This window comes from Anomaloglossus baeobatrachus, chromosome 5, assembly GCF_048569485.1.
Source record: "Anomaloglossus baeobatrachus isolate aAnoBae1 chromosome 5, aAnoBae1.hap1, whole genome shotgun sequence".
In the NCBI taxonomy this organism is placed as follows: domain Eukaryota; kingdom Metazoa; phylum Chordata; class Amphibia; order Anura; family Aromobatidae; genus Anomaloglossus; species Anomaloglossus baeobatrachus.
The window spans coordinates 77,237,915-77,260,495 of NC_134357.1; the positions used below are offsets into that span (position 1 = coordinate 77,237,915).

Genomic DNA, 22,581 nt, shown 5'->3' on the forward strand with positions numbered 1-22,581 from the left:
CGTTCACTACAGACAGGGGTGCACTCTCTCCTTCAAGGCCAGTCACACCCCCTGAGGCGCCTCATGCACTTCCTAGGGAAGATGGTAGCAGCAATGGAGGCAGTCCCTTTTGCGCAGTTTCATCTGCGTCCTCTTCAATAGGACATTCTCCGCAAATGGGACAGGAAGTCGACGTCCCTCGACAGGAACGTCTCCCTTTCGCGGGCAGCCAAGGCTTCCCTTCAGTGGTGGCTTCTCCCCACTTCTCTGTCGAAGGGGAAATCCTTCCTACCCCCATCCTGGGCGGTGGTCACGACGGACGCGAGCCTGTCAGGGTGGGGAGCGGTTTTTCTCCACCACAGGGCTCAGGGTACTTGGACTCAGACAGAGTCCTCCCTTCAGATCAATGTTCTGGAGATAAGGGCAGTGTATCTTGCCCTAAAGGCGTTCCAGCCGTGGGTGGAAGGCAAGCAGATCCGAATTCAGTCGGACAACTCAACAGCGGTGGCATACATCAACCATCAAGGCGGCACACGCAGTCGGCAAGCCTTCCAGGAAGTCCGGCGGATTCTGCTGTGGGTGGAAGCCACAGCCTCCACCATATCCGCAGTTCACATCCCGGGCGTAGAAAACTGGGAAGCAGACTTTCTCAGTCGTCAGGGCAATCTGTTGCCGCTGGGGGATGCCGGACGTCGACCTAATGGCGTCCCGGCACAACAACAAGGTTCCGACATTTATGGCGCGGTCTCAAGATCACAGAGCTCTGGCGGCAGACGCCTTAGTTCAGGATTGGTCGCAGTTTCAACTCCCTTATGTGTTTCCTCATCTGGCACTGTTGCCCAGAGTGTTACGCAAGATCAGGTCCGATTGCCGCCGCGCCATCCTCGTCGCTCCAGACTGGCCGAGGAGGTCGTGGTACCCGGATCTGTGGCATCTCACGGTGGGCCAACCGTGGGCACTGCCAGACCGACCAGACTTGCTGTCTCAAGGGCCGTTTTTCCATCTGAATTCTGCGGCCCTCAACCTGACTGTGTGGCCATTGAGTCCTGGATCCTAGCGTCATCAGGGTTATCTCAAGAGGTCATTGCCACTATGAGACAGGCTAGGAAACCAACGTCCGCCAAGATCTACCACAGGTCGTGGAGGATATTCCTATCTTGGTGCTCTGCTCAGGGTTTTTCTCCCTGGCCATTTGCCTTACCCACTTTTCTGTCATTCCTTCATTCCGGACTGGAAAAGGGTTTGTCGCTCGGCTCTCTTAAGGGACAGGTTTCAGCGCTCTCTGTATTTTTTCAGAAGCGCCTAGCCAGACTTCCACAGGTACGCACGTTCCTGCAGGGGGTTTGTCATATAGTCCCTCCTTACAAGTGCCCGTTAGAACCCTGGGATCTGAACAGGGTGCTGATGGCTCTTCAGAAATCACCGTTCGAGCCAATGAAGGATATTTCTCTTTCACGCCTTTCGCAGAAAGTGGTTTTCCTAGTAGCAGTCACTTCACTTCGAAGAGTGTCCGAGCTGGCAGCGCTGTCATACAAAGCTCCTTTCCTGGTGTTTCACCAGGACAAGGTGGTTCTGCGTCCGGTTCCGTAATTTCTCCCTAAGGTGGTATCCCCCTTTCATCTCAATCAGGATATCTCCTTACCCTCTTTTTGTCCTCATCCAGTTCACCAATGTGAAAAGGATTTGCACTTGTTAGATCTGGTGAGAGCACTCAGACTATACATTTCTCGTACGGCGCCACTGCGCCGCTCAGATGCACTCTTTGTCCTTGTCGCTGGACAGCGTAAAGGGACACAGGCTTCCAAATCAACCCTGGCTCGGTGGATCAAGGAACCAATTATCGAAGCTTACCGATCGTCGGGGCTTCCGGTTCCCTCAGGGCTGAAGGCCCATTCTACTAGGGCCGTGGGTGCGTCCTGGGCTTTGCGGCACCAGGCTACGGCTCAGCAGGTGTGTCAGGCGGCTACCTGGTCGAGCCTGCACACTTTCACGAAACACTATCAGGTGCATACCTATGCTTCGGCAGATGCCAGCCTAGGTAGGCGAGTCCTTCAGGCGGCGGTTGCCCACCTGTAGGTAAGGGCCGTTTTACGGCTCTATTACGAGGTATTATTTTACCCACCCAGGGACTGCTTTTGGACGTCCCAATTGTCTGGGTCTCCCAATGGAGCGACAAAGAAGGGAATTTTGTTTACTTACCGTAAATTCCTTTTCTTCTAGCTCCAATTGGGAGACCCAGCACCCGCCCCTGTTCCCTTCGGGCTATTGTTCTTTGGGTACACATGTTATTCATGTTGAATGGTTTCAGTTCTCCGAAATTCCTTCGGATTGAATTAACTTTAAACCAATTTATAATTTTTCCTCCTTCTTGCTTTTGCACCAAAACTGAGGAGCCCGTGATGCACGGGGGGTGTATAGGCAGAAGGGGAGGGGCTTTACACTTTTAAGTGTAATACTTTGTGTGGCCTCCGGAGGCAGAAGCTATACACCCAATTGTCTGGGTCTCCCAATTGGAGCTAGAAGAAAAGGAATTTACGGTAAGTAAACAAAATTCCCTTCTTTTGGGTGGCAAGCTGATATTTTTACTGATATCAATCTGTACTTCATATGTTTTGATTATTTTTTGTATTACAATTTTTTTAAGGACAGTACAGTGAAATACAAACAAAAAAAATCTGTATTTCCCTTTTTTTTTTCTCTTTCATAGTATTTTTTATTTGTATATTTTTTTTTATATTTTGATAGCCCGGAGTGTTACAAAGTCAGCTATACCGAATATGTTTATTTTACCAGTGGAGAAAGAGGCTTGTTCGAATTTTTATATTCTGTAAATTGTTTTATATACTGCTCAAAAAATAAAGGGAACACCTAAATGTGGATTTTGCATTTTGGTGTTCCCTTTTATTTTTTTGAGCAGTATATGTTTAAAAGTGAATCTATTTATTTTTTTTAGCCTCTTTATGGGAGTGGAACCTGCGATCATTTACAACCTGTCGAGAGGGGGTCAATATTCTATCTGGTACGTTATATTATTAAAGCTGTGTTTAATGGGCATGGATTCAAATGAGGCTCTGTTATTAGGACATTTCCGTTCTTTTGTGGTGCTGATAACAGAGTCCGCTTTGTTATATTAGTGAAGGACTGAAAGGACTTTTTGAATGAAAAAATAAAATGTTTGCCCTCATAATGTAGCAAGACACAAAGTCAGGAAAATGTGTCTTCATTGCTGTAAGCATTTCAGATATAAGATTTCAGTATTTGCAATGTTTATAATATCAGAAAATAAAAATGTCTCTCTAACGGTGGAGAACCACAAGTCCCAGCATTGCCTGCCAATCAGTGACTATCGTGTATGGCTTGAAATGAAGAGGAGGAAATATCTTTGATCCATAGAAGCTTGTAACTGAGTTTACAGTGTATACAGAATAGGCGTGGGCTGCTGTGCTATGTCTGGAATGAAGGGGGTTGAGAAAGCCATGAAATGACAAAGCATTATGGGATGGCCGGAAACTGCTGCGGACATGTCACAGGGCAGGTAATGTGTCTCTGCTGGTGTTTTTGCAGGTCTGCATTTGTAATACACATATCTTTGCAAATCCTACATTTCCATAGGTAGAATTGCATCAGTCATAAGATGTCAGGATTTAGGAAGCGTGTACAGTATTTAGTGTTCTCACTGATTCATGTCCATCATTTCTACTCCCCGATGTCTCACCTTTCAGCTTTACCTATAAGCGACATCTGGTATATTGGTGCTTATGTTGATGCACTTTTCTATTCCACCCCATAAAATACAGAATGTCCGCGATGCTTATAGATAACCACGGAGGTAAAAAATGTACAATCCTTCCATATATAGGACATTTGTTTGTGGTCGCGTAATGTGTAATGAACTCAACATTAAGCACAAACGACTAATGAACCTTCCACTCATTATGAGTAAATTAGAAAGCCCAGGACCGGTAACAAATAGTTTGCGTTGTTGTTTTATGTATGTAAATGTATCAGGCTACAATCCCATGATAAGCTTTAAATGAGTTTTTTTTATGTTACAGAATTTCTGCATCTATTATTTAAATCGGGTTAATTCCGTTTTTTTTCATTCATTCATTTTTTGTATTCATTTTAACCATTTTTATCGCGTTTTTGATGCTGTGGTTTTGTTTCTGATGTGTCATGCTTTAAATTAACTGCTTTCATTTTCATTCTTCCTGGTATTTGGCTTTCACAAAACTATATTGATATATTTGGGTGCAGATCTCATGTATTTTGGATGCTTTCCCACTAAAAACGCGTGTGTTTTTTAGGTTTTTTTTTTTCTTACCTGTAGATTTTCCACATCTAATGCAAATCAGTGGAGAAAATATGTACAGAAAAACTCAGCTTAGCTGCAAGAGAAATTGACGCTGCAGATTTGAAACACCGGTCAATCTATGCTGATTAAAAAGAAATTAGGCATGAAATTTCTATAAATCCCATCCACTTTTCTGGAGTTGTAAGATGCTGCGTTTCTGGCATAGCAAAAAATGCACAGTGTCAAAAACTCATCAAAAGCTCATTGTGGGAACCTTAGTTTTCAGAACAACCTATGTGTCTACTGATCAGTGCCATTTTATTACAGGTAATCTGTCAGCAGGTTTTTGCAATGTATACTGAAGACCGCATGCTGCAAGGGTTTATATACAGATTACAACCAGGTGTCTCTTATCACAAAGTTTGTTTTTGTTTACCTGTAATGTTAGTTTAGGCTTCCTTGCTTTATCATTAGTGGACCCAGCAGTGCGTGAGCTCAAGACCGACTCTTCCCCTTTTTGCGATTAGAAGCTTCTATCTAGGGAAATGTATAATGAAGGTCTGGTGTGGGCAGGGACAGCTGTATGGGCTCTGCTATATGCTAAAACTAAAATATGATTTTGTCACAATGGCTGCACCTAGTAATCTAAATGAGACATTGTTGGATTCAGGATATCTTTGCCTACATCATGCTGCTCTTAGATGAGGTAGCAAAAACTTGCTGACAGATTCCCTTTTAAGGCACTGTTCATAAAGGGTTAGAATACAAGGCACAAAAAAACATCAGATTCTTCACACTGTATCCAAAAGGGGATTACATAAGTTGTATATATACAGCTGTACGGTGGTTTATAGCCACTCCAAATTAACTCCTCTTGGTAACATACCGGTAAGTCTGTACCATTATCTACTGTTCAGCTATCTAGGTACAGTCATGACCAAAAGGTGAGCGGCTGAAATAGATTTGGGTTTTCACAAGGATTGTTGCTTCCGTGTTTTTAGATCTTTTAGTCGGTTGTTTCTATGGGTACTGAATTTCAATTATAAGGCTATGTGCCCACGGGCGCTCGTACCTGCGGATGTATCCGCAGGTACGAGCGCATGTTTCCCGCAGCTGCCCGCCGGCGTCCGCAGCTATTTTTAGTTGCTAGATTACAGCGGAATAGCTGCTGGAAACATGCGGACATTCATGCGACTTACCTGCGGACGTCCCGGCCTCTTATCTCCATAGCGGAGACCTACTGTCTCCTCCCCATAATCCTATAGAATGTAAGCCCGCAAGGGCAGGGCCCTCTTCCCTGTGTACTAGTTTGTCTACTATAACTTGTATATGTATTTTGTATGTAACCCCCTTCTCATGTACAGCACCATGGAATTAATGGTGCTCTATAAATAAATAATAATAATAGCGGAGGGCCGGGACATCCGCAGGTAATTCCGCATGAATAATTGACATGCAATTATACATGCGGATGCCTACATCCGTAGCATGTTCGGCAGCCGCACTTTCCGCAGCGTGGACACAGCACTCCCCATGTCCCATATGATAACATGGCGAGTGACTGTACATGCTAAAACCTGCAGATTTATCTGAAAAATCCAGAAAAATCCGCAGGTTTTCCGTGGCAAAATCCACAGAAACAAGCTCGCGTGGGCACATAGCCTAAAGGCCCTGTCACACACAGAGATAAATCTGCGGCAGATCTGTGGTTGCAGTGAAATTGTGGACAATCAGTGACATGTTTGTGGCTGTGTACAAATGGAACAATATGTCCATGATTTCACTGCAACCACAGATCTGCCAAAGATTTATCTCTGTGTGTGACGGGGCCTTATGTGTTTAATACATTTTTAAACTTTCATTGACAAACACATTAAATTTATGTAAAGCATCAATATTTCCGATGTTGGTCTTTATTTTTCAAGACTTCTGCCCTTTGACCTGACATGCTGGATATGAACTTCTAGACCAAATCCTGACTGATGGCAGCTTATTATTGTCTAATCAATACTTGTATTTTATCACAATTTATGTGTTTTTATCAACCTGTTTTTTGAGGATTGATGATCACAGGTTCTCAGTGGGGGAGTTTCCTGGCCATGAACCCAAAATGTCAATATTTTGCTCGCAAAAGGTGGCTTTACACACTGCAACATCGCAAACGACATCGCTGTAACGTCACCGGTTTTGTGACGTAATAGCGACCTCCCCAGCGACATTGCAGTGTGTGAAACACATCAGCGACCTGGCCCCTGCTGTGAAGTTGCTGATCGCTACAAATCGTTCAGGACCATTCTTTGGTCCTTTGTTTCCCGCTGTGCAGCAAAGTCTCAGTGTGTAAAGGGGACTTAAAACACTGATAACGAGTGATGTGTCACAATATCTGTCAATCACTATTCTCTGTCAGTCGGTCTCTCCCTCTCGGTCTCTATTCTCTCTCTGTCGGTCCGTCACTATCTCTGTCCCTCTCTCACAGTCTGACGGTCATTTTCCCCTCCTCTCTCATACTCACCGATCCCCCGATCCCCGGCGCGGCGCTGCACGGCATTCACACAGCTGCGGCGGCTTTTACTATTTTGAAAAAGCCGGCCGCTCATTAAACAATTTCGTATTCCCTACTTTTCCCGCCCACAGGCACCTATGATTGGTTGCAGTGAGACATGCCCCCACGCTGAGTGACAGGTGTCTCACTGCACCCAATCACAGCAGCCGGTGGGCGTGTCACTATGGAGTATAGAAATAATTAAAAAAAACGGCGTGCGGTTCCCCCCAAATTTAATACCAGCCAGATAAAGCCATACGGCTGAAGGCTGGTATTCTCAGGATGGGGAGCTTCACGTTATGGGGAGCCCCCCAGCCTAACAATATCAGTCAGCAGCCGCCCAGAATTGCCGCATACATTATATGCGACAGTTCTGGGACTGTACCCGGCTCTTCCCGATTTGCCCTGGTGCGTTGGAAAATCGGGGTAATAAGGAGTTATTGGCAGCCCATAGCTGCCAATAAGTCCTAGATTAATCATGTCAGGCGTCTCCCCGAGATACCTTCCATGATTAATCTGTAAATTACAGTAAATAAACACACACACCCGAAAAAATCATTTGTTAGAAATAAAAAACACAAACAAATTCCCTCATCACCAATTTAATCAGCCCCAAAAAGCCCTCCATGTCCGGCGTAATCCACGGACCTCCAGCGGCGCTTCCAGCTCAGCTGCATGCAGGTGACAGGAGCTGCAGCAGACACCGCCGCTCCTGTCAGCTCCACGCAGCTAATGAAGACAGCCGCGCGATCGGCTGAGCTGTCACTGAGGTTACCCGCTGTCACTGGATCCAGCGGTGGCCGCGGGTAACCTCAGTGACAGCTCAGCTGATCGCGCTACTCACCTCAGTTGCTGCGTGGAGCTGACCGGAGCGGCGGTGAGTAGCGCGATCAGCTGAGCTGTCACTGAGGTTACCCGCTGTCACTGGATCCAGCGGTGGATGCAGCGGTGGCCGCGGGTAACCTCAGTGACAGCTCAGCTGATCGCGCTACTCACCGCCGCTCCGCTCCACTTTTTTGATTACTCAGAGAGAGAATAGAGACCGAGAGGGAGAGACCGACTGACAGAGAATAGTGATTGACAGATATTGTGACACATCACTCGTTTCCAGTGTTTGACTAGCTAGGTCGTTCTGCAGGTCTGGATCGCTGTTGCGTCGTTGGCCAGGTTTGCCTGTTTGACAGCTCACCAGAGACTCACCAGAGACTTTGTAGCGATCCCGGCCAGGTTGGGATCCCTGGTGGGATCGCTGAAAGTCTCAGTGTGTAAAGGGGCCTAAAGGCACTTGGCTATCACTTGTGACATGGTCTCCATTATGCTGGAAAAAACATTGTTCATCACCACATTGCTCCTGGATTGTTGAGAGAATTGCTCTTGGAAAATGTGTAGATCCCATTCTTTATTCATAGCAATGTTCTCAGGCTAAACTGAGTGAGGCCCCTCCATGGATGAAAAGCCCCCACACGTTGGCAGACACAGAATGCACTCACCCCTTCCTCTCCAAGCAATTCTTCTACTAGAAGTTTTAACAGTCTAAAGGGGGCTTCATTCGAGAAAATTACTTTAACCCAGTTGTCTACAATCTAATCCTTCTCCTTATCCTTTCTATAAAGTTCCATGATATTCACAGTTTTATTATTTTATTGCTTTGCTACCAATACAGTTAAAAAGAAGCTAGCTTGGCTCTTATTTTATTCTGGCTACTGTGAGTGCTCTGGGTTTTTTTACTGATAACTTAAAAACTGGTGACAGGTCCCCTTTAAGAGCCACCACACAACTAACCTTAGGCAAACACCGCCTTGGTGTTATTTTTTTTATAGGGACCAATTATAAAGGTAATTTATGAAGACATTGTGGTTTAAGGTTAAGCCTTGGATATTTCTAACCCTCTGTTAACGTTGATTTGTCTAGTTCTCCCACATCCAGCTGCTGCTCCCAAGGTCTCCAAATCCACGAAGATGTCAAGGTATTACTGACCGTGATCCTTCACTTTATCACATATGTTCACAAAGTGCTAATAAATGTCTAAAAAGTACAGTAACTCAAGCAAATCCCTTCCTCTTATGTAACCTTCCATTAATCTGTAACTTTGTACTTACACACGTTGTCAAAATTGTAGGTACCCTTCATTTAATGACAGAAAAGCCCACAATGGTCACAGAAATAACTTGAATCTAACAAAAGTAATAATAAATAAAAACTATGAAAATGAACAAATGAAAGTCAGACATTGCTGCTTTTTGGCTTCCACAGAATTTTTAAAAACATAAAACTCATGAAATAGACCTGGACAGGAATGATGGTCCCTTAACTTAATATTTTGTTGCACAACCTTTTGAAGCAATCACTGCAATCAGACGATTCCTGTAACTGTCAATGAGACTCATGCACATCTCTACAGGTATTTTGGCCACTCCTCGAGCAAACTGCTCCAGTTGTCTGGTGTTTCAAGGTTGCCTTGTTTCAGCTCTTTCCAAAGATGCTCAATAAGATTTAGGTCAGGGCTCATAGAAGGCCACTTCAGAATAGTCCAGTGTTTTTCTCTTAGTCATTCTTGGGTGTTTTTAGCTGTGTGTTTTGGGTCATTATCCTGTTGCAATACCCATGACCTGCGACTGAGACCAAGCTTTTTCTGTCCATAGGACATTCTCCCAGAAGCTTTGCGGCTTGTAAACATGTAGTTTGGCAAATTCCAGTCTGGCTTTTTTATGTTTTCTTTTCTTTTCAACAATGGTGTCCTCCTTGGTCGTCTCCCATGAAGTCCAATTTGGCTCAAACAACGACGGATGCTGCGTTCTGACACTAATGTTCCTTAAGCTTGAAGTTCACCTTTAATCTCTTTAGAAGTTTTTCTGGGCTCTTCTGTTACCATTCATATTATTCGTCTCTTTGATTTGTCATCAATTTTCCTCCTGCAGCCAGGTCCAGGGAAGTTGCCTAAAGTCCCATGGATCTTAAATTTCTGAATAATATGTGCAACTTGATATCACAGGAAAATCAAGCTATTTGGAGATGGTCTTATAACCTTTACCTTTAAGATGCTTGTCTATAATTTATAACTTTCTAATCTCCTGAGACAACTCTTTCCTTCACTTCCTCTGGTCCATGTTGAATGTAGTACACACTGTGTCACCAAACAGCACAGGGAGTATCTGTAGCCCTATATAGGGGCCGACTGACTGATTACAAGATTGTAGACACCTGTGATGCAAATTAGTGGACACATCTTAATTTAACATGTCCCTTTTGTCACATTATTTTCAGGGGTACCATCATTTCTGTCCTGGCCTGTTTCATGAGTTTTATTTTTTATTAAAATTATGTGGAAGTATGGTTGAAAAACAGGAATGTCTGACTTTCATTTGTTCATTTTCATAGATTTTTTATTATTACTTTTGTCAGATTCAAGTTATTCAAGTGGCCATTGTGGGTTTTTCTCTCATTAAACGATGGGTATCAACAATTTCACCACTTGTGTACAAAGTTGATCTGTTTAACACTCCAGACCTTAAAGTGAACTGGCCACCTAGAAAATGCAGTTCAGTCTGCAGGTGGCATGTTATAGAGGAGAGTAGCTTCACATATAGGTGTGTGAGATAAGAGTGAGTATAGTTTTAATCATTGAAACCTCTGCCCTTGCTTAGATTCTAGATCCAAGGGGTGGTTCTGTCAGTGATTCATAGTTTTCACTGTATAAATGTGCACATGCAGATAACGGTCAATCACTAATAGGACCGCCCACTGGACCAAAAATCTCAGAATGTGCAGAGGTTTAAATGATAAAAACACAGGTTATATTGAATCTTTTTCTCACAAAACTATATATTCCACTCTTCCTGCTCTAAAACATGGTGTCCACAGATTAAAGAAACTTTAAAGTACCATATGTCAAAGGGCAAACGATTCATGATGTGCAAACCATGGGCAGCATAAAACGAGCTTGGCTGCATGATTTCAGCCATGTATGTTATGCAGCGTTTCATAAAAAACATTGTTTGAAAAGCCTTTGCCTTGCACTACCCCAGTTGATTGACTGGTCATTCCCTATATATACACACATAGCAGACACCTATCCATTAGTGAAAGCGGTGCTGGGAAACATCAGATGGGGGCAACCCCAGGACCAGTTACGTCACTCCCAATTGTCCCCGACTGGTTATCCAAACGCCACAGCAATTCAGTGAAAAAAAACATATACCTGGCTGCAGTCATGCAACCAGGCTTTGCTTCATGCTGCCTGTGGTTTGGGCAGCATGATTCAAGTGGCAGATTCCCTTTAACCCCTTCAGCCCCGGGGCACTTTCCGTTTTTGCGTTTTTGTTTTTTGCTCCCCTTCTTCCGAGAGCCGTAACTTTTTTATTTTTCCGTCAATCTTGCCATATGAGGGCTTGTTTTTTGCGGGACAAGTTATACTTTTAAATGAAACCATAAGTTTTACCATATGGTGTACTGGAAAGCAGCAAAAAAATTCCAAGTGTGGAAAAATTGCAAAAAAAGTGTGATGGCACAATAGTTTTTGGGATGTTTTATTCACGGTGTTCACTATATGGTAAAACTGATGTGTGGGTATGATACCTGAGGTCGGTGCGAGTTTGTAGACACCAAACATGTATAGGTTTACTTGTATCTAAGGGGTTAAAAAAAATTCACAAGTTTGTCCAATAAAAGTGGCGCACGTTTTGCGCCATTTTCCGAAACACGTAGCGTTTTTATTTTTTGGGATCTGTGGCTCAGTGACGGCTTATTTTTTGCGTCTCGAGCTGATGTTTCTAATGGTAGCATTTTTGCGCAGATGCTACGTTTTGATCGCCTGTTATTGCATTTTGCGTAAAACTTGCGGCGACCAAAAAACGTAATTTTGGCGTTTGGAATTTTATTGCCACTACGCCGTTTACCAATCCGATTAATTGATTTTATATTTTGATAGATCGGGCATTTCTGAACGCGGCGATACCAAATATGTGTATATTTATTTATTTTTTAACCCTTTAATTTTCAATGGGGGGAAAGGGGGGTGATTTGAACTTTTAGGTTTTTTTATTTTTTTTTAATTTTTTAAAACTTTTTTTTAACTTTTTTTATTTTATTTTACTAGTCCCCCTAGGGGGCTATAGCGATCAGCAATCCGATTGCTGATCGCTATCTGCTGATCACAGCTATTCCGCTGTAAACAGCAGAAATAGTCACTTTCTTTCTTCCTCTGCTCCGTGCCGAGGAAGAATGAAAGTGAAACTTCTTAGCACCAGGCGTCATCACATGACCCTGTGCTACGATGGCAACCACCGAACGTCACGTGATCACTCACGTGACGTCCGGAGGGGGCGGAGGTAAGAAAAAAAGATGGCCGCGCGCATATAGATCTCGCTGCCAGACTTTGGCAGCGAGATCTAAGGGGTTAATGTTCCGGGTGGAATGCGATTCCACTCGGAACATGTAGGCACACATGTCAGCTGTTGAAAACAGCTGATATGTGTGCCGATCCACGCCGCCTGCCCGCGGCAGGGGGCGGGGATTACCGGGACACGATCCATGACGGAAAGATCCGTCCATGGTCGTGAAGGGGTTAAAGGGTACCAACCACCAGGATTTTCATATATAAACTAAAGCTAATGCTATACTGGCGCCATCATGCTGATTCTATACATACCTTTAGTTGTAAGATCGGATGTATACTTTCTGGAATACAGGTAAGTAAAGCTTGTGAAATGCACTTTAATTACTTGATTAATAGCAGCTACAGAATATCTAATAGGTGGGTCAGGTTTTACTAGTTATTCCCGCCTCTGTCTGCCTGCCTGCCTGCCTGCCTGCCTATCCTTCCTGCCTTTCCAAGTGCTGTGTTCAGCTATCTGTTGCTAGTTATTATTTGTGGCTTAAAAAAAGAATTGGGAAAAATGTTTCCTCTTGTTTTAAAGGGGTATTCCTTAAACAAGCTAGCACCTGTCCATTGGATATGTTAAATTCTGCTACATTGGTTTCCTTTTTTGACAAAGAGTAGGCACCACTGAAATACCCCTACAAGTCTGCTCACTTTGATTTCTAGACAAATATTAATTTGTGTATACTTTAGAGACACGACTTGAGGATTGCTGTTAAAGTATCTCTGACCCCATACCCTGATGGCTAATAAATAGCAGGGCATGAGAGGTTAAGTTAATAATGGTGGCATGACTGTGATGCTTGTATTACTATAGTGCCCAAGTGTCCTCTGCATGCCACCTGTGCCTTACCTTACTGACTTTGTAGATTACTGAACTTGGGCTGAAAATGTTGGTTCACTCTTAATTTTGACTGACTGGAATAGGATGCAATGTTTTACCATATCCAATGGAATATGTATGCAGGGTGCAGAGGTTATATTCTGCTCATCCATGTTCAGAGGGCAACCGAAAAGTGCCATTTGTCAAACTCTGCCCAACATCTTCCTCATGGTCTTGATGGAAAGCTTCACCTTTCTGCTATGTCACTGTGTTTAGCACGGAATTATTTGGTGGTCAAGACAGAGCCCAATAAGGGGGCATTGGCAAAGTTTACCGAGAAGAGCGGGAGAACTTGCCAGACTTTGGACAACCCTTACAAGCTCAATGGCAAAAGCGGCCAAAGTTCCGTATTTTGCAATGCTATGTAAAACTGCGGCAAAGGCATGCTCTCACATATTTAAGTGCAGTGTGCAGTGCTATTGTTGGTCTTCCAGCCATAAACCATTCGATTAGTAGCCATAAATCATCTGATGAACATCCTTAAACATTTTGCTATGCATAAGTCCCTTTCATCCCAGGCCCTAAGATATGATTTGCTCTTGTATGATCACATTTTCAGATAGATTATAGACTTCATTTTCTTCCAATTACTTAGGAATACTATAGGAAAATAAAGAGCACAAAGGATCTGAAAACCAATGCATGTGTGACCCCATCCAAAGCAGTGCCGAAATTAATATTGGAGGCACAAGCTGAAGTTCATGAAGAGGTTTCTTCACGGTAAGGAATTTTAAGAAAACATTGATGAACATATCAGTGGTCATACTAATGGTATGTACGCACGACCGCTTTTAGACACCCACAAAGTTTTGCAAATGGAAGACGCTTCAGGAAAATGCCGACTGTTTCTTCTGAAGCGTCTTTTTTGGCGTTCTTTCTGTAGTTTATTTATGGCAGCATTGTTTGGTGGCATTTTTATTTTTACATTATGTATACAATAGTAAGCAGCTTCACAGCAGTGGTTGCCTGAAGAATGGTCAGGTCACTAATTCTTTAGAAATCTACACAGCTTTCGAAAACCTGAAATGGTTAAAAGAAGCTCAGAAAGTCTGAATATATGACCAGCAAGACGTTTTCAATTTACATTGCATACGTTGATTCTTTTTAGCATTTCTAAGCGCTTTTTCAGGAGGGTTTTGGACTGTACCCACCAGAAAAAGATGATGTGTGCACATACCGTAAGCCAAGGGAAGCGACACATATGTATTTTAGTAGTTTGTTGTTAGTTGGATAGATAGTGATCTTGGTTAAGCCATACAAAGCAGTACCCCTGTAGAAGCAGTACCCCTGTAGAAGCAGTACCCCTGTACAAGCAGTACCCCTGTACAAGCAGTACCCCTGTAGAAGCAGTACCCCTGTACAAGCAGTACCCCTGTAGAAGCAGTACCCCTGTACAAGCAGTACCCCTGTACAAGCAGTACCCCTGTAGAAGCAGTACCCCTGTAGCTTCTAGCGAAGTGTAGAATTCAATTATTCAAAATTTACAGCGTAAAATTTCATTGTCACAATCTTAAAGGGGCTGTCCCTTGATCAAGGTTCATTTCAATCAATAGATCTTGGAATAATAATAATTTCCACAATTTGATGTGGTTTTTCTTTTTTTTTTTTGCTTTTTTTTTTTTAAATGTTCTTGTACTGAGATAATGTTATATATGTGTCCTTGCTATGTACTGTGTAATGGCCGTGTCTGACCGTATAGGGACATGGTCTGATCATACCACATCTTTTAGCGGGCAAGGACGTAAATATACAGACATTACAGCGTGGGATCACAAATAATTCTTTCTTTGAGGTAAAATATTTTAAAAAAAAGAGTCAGGGAAATGCTTTACCTCACAAAAAGAATCAGCTGTGATCCCATGCTGTAATATCTGTATAATTATTACATTAAATCAGTCTAAAAACAAAGTTTAGTGCCTCATGAAAGGCACTAAAGGGTGCAAATGTACAACACTGCCTATATGCCTGATCTAATCTAAACTCTCCCTCCTGCACCATCTCTTCTTGTACTATAGTGAGCCAAGCGTAATACACCCGGATCTTAAATAAGAACCAATGACGCAATGAGGCTGGCCAATCACAATAATACCAGTAGCCAACATGGCTACAGCATTACCATGATTGGCAGGCTGAAAAACAGCAGTGAAACATGTGGGGCCTCGCGCATAGCACTCGAGCCCCCGCAATACTCAATCAAGTCCCGAGTCTGTTCAAGCATCCCGATGCTCGATCGAGTATTGAGCAGTGCCAAGTACGCTCGCTCATCACTATTGACAATGATTTTCAGTTTAGCTGAAGAAAAGTCATAGCCGCTCATATCTTACAGTCGTATGCCACAACAATACTCTTGTAGCATAAGTCAACCATCAACCAAAGGTATTTGTTTCAATGCAATGAAGATGCATCTCTGATAGCCCTTGAAATTGAACACTTTTCGATTAGTATGGCTTCTTGACATGTAGTTGATTCATGTTCTTCCTGTACAGTTACTATGGTTGTGGATTTGTGGTACCAGAATGTTTGGAAAATTGCAATATCCTGGACTTGGGCAGTGGAAGTGGCAGAGACTGTTACATGCTGAGCAAGCTGGTTGGAAGCAAGGGACACATCACTGGCATAGATATGACTGATGAGCAGGTAAGCTTTGCTGCAATAAGAGGAATAATACAGAAAATAAAATTGTGACAAGGTTACGAAAATCTGACCGTAGCCCCCATTTTTCTACACATAATTGTGCATTAAAAATAATGTCAATAGTTCACAAGATAGAGCTGCTTTGGATCCACATTCTCTAAATGAGAATTGGACGTTTGGTTTATGCTAGTAGAATATTTTTTTTCTTCTCTGTATGGTAAATTTCTTTCATTTTTCACACTGTTGTAGTATTCACCCCTGGACCTCTTTTTACTTGTGTTTAGATTGAAATCTCCAAAAAATATATTGACTACCACATGAAAAAATTTGGTTACCAGGAACCAAATATTAATTTTGTGAACGGATATATTGAAGATCTCAAATCTGCAGGCATAGGTGACCAAAGCTTTGACATCATTATGTAAGTATATAAAGAAGATCGTCAACAGAGCTGGGGTAGACACTAGTATTTAAAGGGAATCTGTCAGCAGGTTTTTGCTATGTAATATGAGAGCAGTGTGTTGTAGAGTCCTGATTCCAGCAATGTGTTACTTACTAAGCTGTGTGTTGCAGCTTGACTAAAATCAGTGTTTTATCAGCAAGAGATTATTACTACAGAACTAGGGGTCTCATGCCTCCTGGTCCAAACATGCCCTTACCACTGACTAGCCGCTTTCTATCAATGTACAATATACATATAAAGCTTCCAATCAGTGGTGTTGGCGGGGTTATACTGGGAGTGATTGTAGCAGAGTAATTGTACCAATATGATAGCATAGAGACCAGCAAGTGACCCATCTATGGAATCACGGTTTAAGGCCCTAAAAGATGCTGCTCTCACATTGCATAGCAAAAATCTGTTGACAGATTCCTTTTAAAGTGAACTTCTCCTGACCCACAAATTACTACTTTCTGAGTATCCAAGTTGTTACCTCATTCAGACATCTTTGTCACATACAGTAAATGTTCTATTTATGTTTTCACAGATTTAGCTGTACCTATTGTAGTCTATGATGCTGATTTTATGTCTTTGTTTTTGGCGGAGCATGTGTCCGCAAAATAATGTCCGTTTTTATCGGAGTCAAGGATCACAATCGCACATATAAATTTATGGGTCTCTGAAAATAACAGACAGCACAGAGATGTAATCTGGGTTAATATGTTATTCTGTCTGTTTTCAGATTGTAATGGTTAGTAGAAGCTTTGCAGTTTTTTCATTTGTTATTTTTCGTATAAAAAGATTACCAGCCCACCTCTGTGAAGGCAATTTAGGGTTTAATTGCATGGAACCGTTAGCCAAATAAAATATGATTTTAGTTTCAACCAATAAAGCTTGTTACTTGTATAATAAAATGTTCTAGAATTTTCTAATTTACTATCTGTATTAATTCTGAAATGTTTTCTTGATGTTCGGTGGAGCTATGATATCTAATATGAGATTAAAGGTGTTGTCCAAAACTTAGACAACCTTCACTATGTTTCCTTTTTATAAAATATTAACTCCTCTCTGACGTCAGTGATGTCACCGCTGGCTCTCCCGCAATCCCTCCGGTGAATCAGTTGTAGGGCGGTCAAGGCTACGCCACCACTGCAGAAGTGTTCGGCACACAGAAAGGTTATGATATGTATTAATTTGTATTGTGTATTTTGGTAAATGACCACCAGGTGGCAATGTAGCTTTGTGACATCTGTCTTGGCACCTAGTTAGGTAGAAAAAGGGTTAAGTGAAAGGAGGGGTATAGTGTAAAAATAGGACAGGATGAAGAAGGAGGGCATGAGAGTCCCCGGTAGGAGAAAGCGAGAACAAGCCCAAATATTCTATAAACCACAATCCTAAGGGTCAACCCTTTGATACCGGACACGCAGGGTCCTGCTCTTCAGAGGACTGTCGGAACTGTATCCCCAGAAAAGGGGTTGAGTCCAGTCAGTCTGGGTCGCGTCCATCTTTCCTGGATTGAAAACTCAATGATATATTTTGCGAGACTGAAGGTCAGTGGGCTCTTAAAGAAGAAGAGTAGGTCCTGGACAGAAGCACAGGCAGAGGATTGCTGTTGGAATAAGCCCCTTAAATAGCATCAGCTAAATCCCTCTGGGTGGGACGGAGAGGCTAAAGGACTTTTTGAATTTGCTAGTACAGTGTGACGTCAGACTGGGAAATGAGGGGCCTAGCAGTATCTGAAGGAGCTCAGGTGCCAGGAAAGTGGTCAGCCGGTAAATTCTATTATGGAACGAAGTATGGAGGGAACCCCATCGGGGTCAGAAGCGGCACCTGTGTCATGCGAGTTGAAAGTATCCCTGTAACAAGATCAAGTAAAGTTCAGCTGTCTGATGAAAGTATAATTGTGCCTGATTTATTGACTCAGTGGAAGTGTGGACTGTGGCGAAAACATTCTTGCAGTTCAGTGGCGACTGGGAGCATGGGGTTACCGAGCGGCTGTGCTGCGGCCTGGCAACCCCTGCGCACACGACTACTACTGCCTGCCCTGTCCCCTCCACACAGTGGCCACTTTACTAACCCTTCTTTTAGACGTCATTAAAATATGGAGCAAGCGAGAGCTGCGGCTGCTTTTTCACTTCCTTTGGATGTCTGATTTGTCCGAAGGAGGTGACCATGAAGAGACCATCATTGGTAGCAGTGATTGTAGGAGAGCCAGCGGCAACAGCGCCAACGTCGGACGTGAGTATAAATGTTATTATTTTACAAGGGGGAAACATAGTGATTGAGAATTGGTTGTCAACCCCTTTAATAAAGGAAATTATAATACATTTTTACTCTTGTAGATCTAACTGTGTGATCAATCTTTCACCTGATAAGAAGGCTGTGCTAAGAGAAGCCTATCGAGTGCTGAAGGTAATCTAAAGATACTCTTGAATACTTTGCAGGATTGTCAGGTTACACTGGGAGTTGTAATTGCTGGACAGCCATTGGTTGCCGACTACTGATCCAAGAAGTGAGGTTAACGAACCTATATTAAACCAAGAATAGGATATAAAAATGTAAACGCCAAAACCGCTCAAGATGCTGGTCACAGAGATGGAGACAGCCCTGGTCTGATGCCCTGGAGAACCAGACTGGACACTAGGGCAGCACAAATCTATTTGCTCAACTAAAAAAATGCCAAATCAAGCACTAAGTCTTTAAAGGGAACCTGTCACCGGATATTTATAATACTCACCTAACGGTCAGTGCAGAGCAGACTGATCGGATGGGCGTCTCTGTTCTCCGGGTCCGCGCTTCCTCTTTTGGACATCTTTGTCCTCCTCCTTCTGAAGCTAATGTGGATGACGCGTTCTACATCATATACACAAGCCGACATTGAGGTCCCGCGCAGGTGCACTACAATACTTTGATGTGCGCTACTCAGAGCAGATCAAAGTGCGTATTATAAACATCCGGTGACAGGTTCCCTTTTATAATGAAAACAAAAGTGAAATATTTGATAAGGGATCTACTGGAACCATATGGGGGCTAATGAGAACCCTATTTCAATGGAGGGGCGGTCATGCATGTTCCCCACTGTTCGTCTTCTATTGCCAGTAGTTTCATACACTGAGAGTGGATCACGCTTGATTGATTCTTGTGATCAATGGAAATCCCAGAGCTGGAACCTTACTGATCAGCAAGTAATCACCTATCCCATGGATATGTGATAACTTGTAGTCTTGGTACAATCCCTTTATAATTGTTTATTTTTATTTATGTCCTGTTGCTTACATAGCACCAACATAATCTGTAGAGATCACCACTTCTGATATTAGCTCCTGTCCAATGTGGGACTCATAATCTAAATTCAATATTTCCATGACATTGTACAGGGCCTCATTTAAAATAGTCCTGCAGAAACAATGTCGCTGTTGCCAGTGGCAACCAATCAGATCTCAGCTTTCATTTTTCTGGAGCAGTTTAAGAACTATAAGCTGAGCTCTGATTGGTTGCTATTGGCAACTATGACAGTTTTGAGAAATTAGGCTCATTGTACAATTTGACGGAAATTGAATTATCGTATTAGTATTTATAAAATGTGTATGAGAGAGCTTAACTACTAAGATTTCACCAATGACAACACAAAGAAAATATACAAACCCCATGGAGAAGTAGCATTGAAACCCAGGACCTCAGTGCTAATCACGGGGCCACATTGCCACCCATGCTTTAAGGCTATGTACACACGTTCCAAATTTGGTACAGAAATTTTCTGCATCAAATCTGCACCCTCTGACAGAAAAACACACTGAAAAACATGCATTTTTGGTGCGTTTTTGTGCCATTCGTTTTTCTTAATGAAGTCAAAGGGTGAAAGGGCTAAAAAAACGCCCCAACAATTGACATACTGCAGATTATTTTCTGCACCAAATTTGCAAGGAAAAAAAGCAATGTGCACACAGCACTTCAGAATTCTCATTGACTTTGCTGGCATAAAGATAGACATGCAGATTTATACCACAATCTGCAACAAATTTTCATTAAAAAAAGCATCAAAAACGCCCTGTGCGCACACAACCTTAGACCCCCTTGACACATCTGTGTCTCCAGTACATGTGCTATCTGTTAACACACGTACCGGAGACACAGACACATGTAGACCCATTAAATTCAATGGGTCTGTGCACATGTTCGTGGTTTGACACGGACTGTGTGTCCGTGTGCTTCACATGGGGACATGTCCGTTTTTGGCCTGCTGCACAGATGTCACATGGACTACATACTGATGTGATTCATGTGACATCAGTGTGACATGTACCAGAGGACACCTCACTGAAATTAAATGGATTTTTATACTTGCCTATCTCCGGCGCTGCTGTTTATTCCGGGCCCGCTCATTATGCCTCATGAATATTCACTACACTGTCTACAGGCACAGAAGCAACTGTGACAGCAGCGCTGGAGACAGGCGAGTATACAAGTTCATGCTGTCCGTGTTCTATCTGGGTGTCACACGGATAGCACAAGAACAACACACAGAGAACACACACAGGACACACGGTCGGACATAAGGACATGCACCATAGACTGTCACATATGTGCGTTTAAGGCACGGACATGTGAAGGGGACTTTAAGGAGGTTTTGTTTTTTTAAAACTAATTCTGGAAAGCCACCATGATAAATAAAAAAAGAAGCCATACCAGAATCCTCCCGCTAAACCTTTGTTGCCGCTCTGATGGTCTCCATTGAATTGGAAGTTATGTTACGATCACCAGTGACTTGACCTCTGAAGCCGCTGATTGGTGGTTGGAACATCATTACAGAGACTGTCCAAGCACTGTAGCGAGGGATGGGGGCTGGGGATGGATTTTGGTGCTAAATATAGTGGCATGCAAAAGTTTGAAAACCCCTGGTCAAGTTTACTGATATTCTGAACAATTAAGCAAGTGGAAGATGAAATTATCTGTAAAAGTCATAAAGTTAAGGATAACACATATCCTCTGCATTTTAGACAAAAAAAAAAAATATATATAATATATATATTTAAATTCACAACAAAAAATAAAGTTGGCCAATGTAAAATATTCAGTACCCTGCATGGTTAGTACCCTGCAGCACCCCCTTTGGCAAGTATCAAAACTTGTAAATGTTTTTTTGTAGCCAGCCAAGAGTCTTTCAATTCTTGTTTGAGGGATTTTTCATGCTTTCTTCCTTGGAAAAGTCATCTTGTTCTGTAAGATTCCTGGGTCCTCTTACATGCACTGATGTTTTGCGGTCTAGCCACAGATTTTCAATGATGTTCAGATCAGGAGACTGTGAGGGCCACTGTAAAACCTTCAGCTTGTACCTTTTGACATAGGCTAATGTGGATTTTGAATTGTGTTTAGGATCCTTATCCATTTGTAGAAGTCATCCTCTTTTCAACTTCAACTTTTTTACAGATGGTGTTATGTTTGCTTGAAGAATTTGTTAAACTTTAATTGAATCCATTCTTCCCTCTACCTGTGAAATGTTCCCAGTGCCATTGGATAGAACACAACCCAAAGCATGATTAATCCACCCCCATGCTTAATGGTTGGCGAGATGTTCTTGTCATGACTTTCTGTCTCCTTTTTTTCCCAAACATTTGGTTTGATCATTGTGGCCAAGGAGTTCTATTTTAACCTCATCAGTTAACACGAATTGTTTCCAAAATACATCAGTCTTGTTTAGATGTTATTTTGCATACTTCTGATGCTAAATTTTATGGTTATGACGCAGGAGAGGTTTTCTTCAGATGACTCTTTCATGAAGGCCATTTTTCTGTAGGTGTCTCTGAACAGTAGAACAATGTACAACAACTCCAGAGTCGGCTAAATCTTCCTGAAGGACTTTTGCAGTGAAGTGAAGGTTCTGATTTGCCACTCTAGCAATCCTACGAGCAGCTTTCACAGAAATTTTGCTTGGTTTTCCAGACCTTATCCTGACCTCCACTGTTTCTGTAAGTGCCATTTCTGAATTACTTTTCGAACTGAGGAAAGGGCAACTTGAAAACTCTTTGCTATTTTCTTCTAGCTTTCTTCTGCTTTGTGGGCCTTCACCATTTTGATGTTCAGAGTGCTAGGCAGCTGCTTTGAAAAACCCATGGCTGTTGTTTTATTTGCACAAGGTTAGAGGAAGCTGGGTTTTTATAAAGCTGCGAAATTTGCATCACCTGCCCTTTCCTAACTATGATAATGAACAAGCCACAAGCCTAACAGGCTACTTAAAGTCTGAAATGATAGTCAAAGTTATCTGATTACACAAATCTCCAAGGGTGTTCAAACTTTTGCATTGGCCCATTTTCATTTTTGTAGTTTTTAAAATGTTAAAGATGAAAATATATTTTTTTTTGTTCTTACCTAAAATATAAAGGAAATGTGTCATCTTTAACTTTATGCGTTTTAGAGATCATTTCATTTTCAACTT

At 42.5% G+C, this 22,581-nt stretch overlaps 1 protein-coding gene across 1 annotated transcript in view; it reads left to right on the forward strand.

The window, feature by feature from the left end:
* AS3MT (arsenite methyltransferase) overlaps window positions 1-22,581 on the forward strand; it is an 88,142-nt gene that overhangs the window by 32,886 nt on the left and 32,675 nt on the right. The window contains exons 6-10 of the mRNA XM_075348607.1: window positions 8,727-8,781; window positions 13,671-13,795; window positions 15,562-15,712; window positions 15,994-16,130; window positions 18,491-18,560. Coding sequence (XP_075204722.1) covers window positions 8,727-8,781; window positions 13,671-13,795; window positions 15,562-15,712; window positions 15,994-16,130; window positions 18,491-18,560 — 538 coding nt within the window. The remainder of the gene's footprint in view (window positions 1-8,726; window positions 8,782-13,670; window positions 13,796-15,561; window positions 15,713-15,993; window positions 16,131-18,490; window positions 18,561-22,581) is intronic.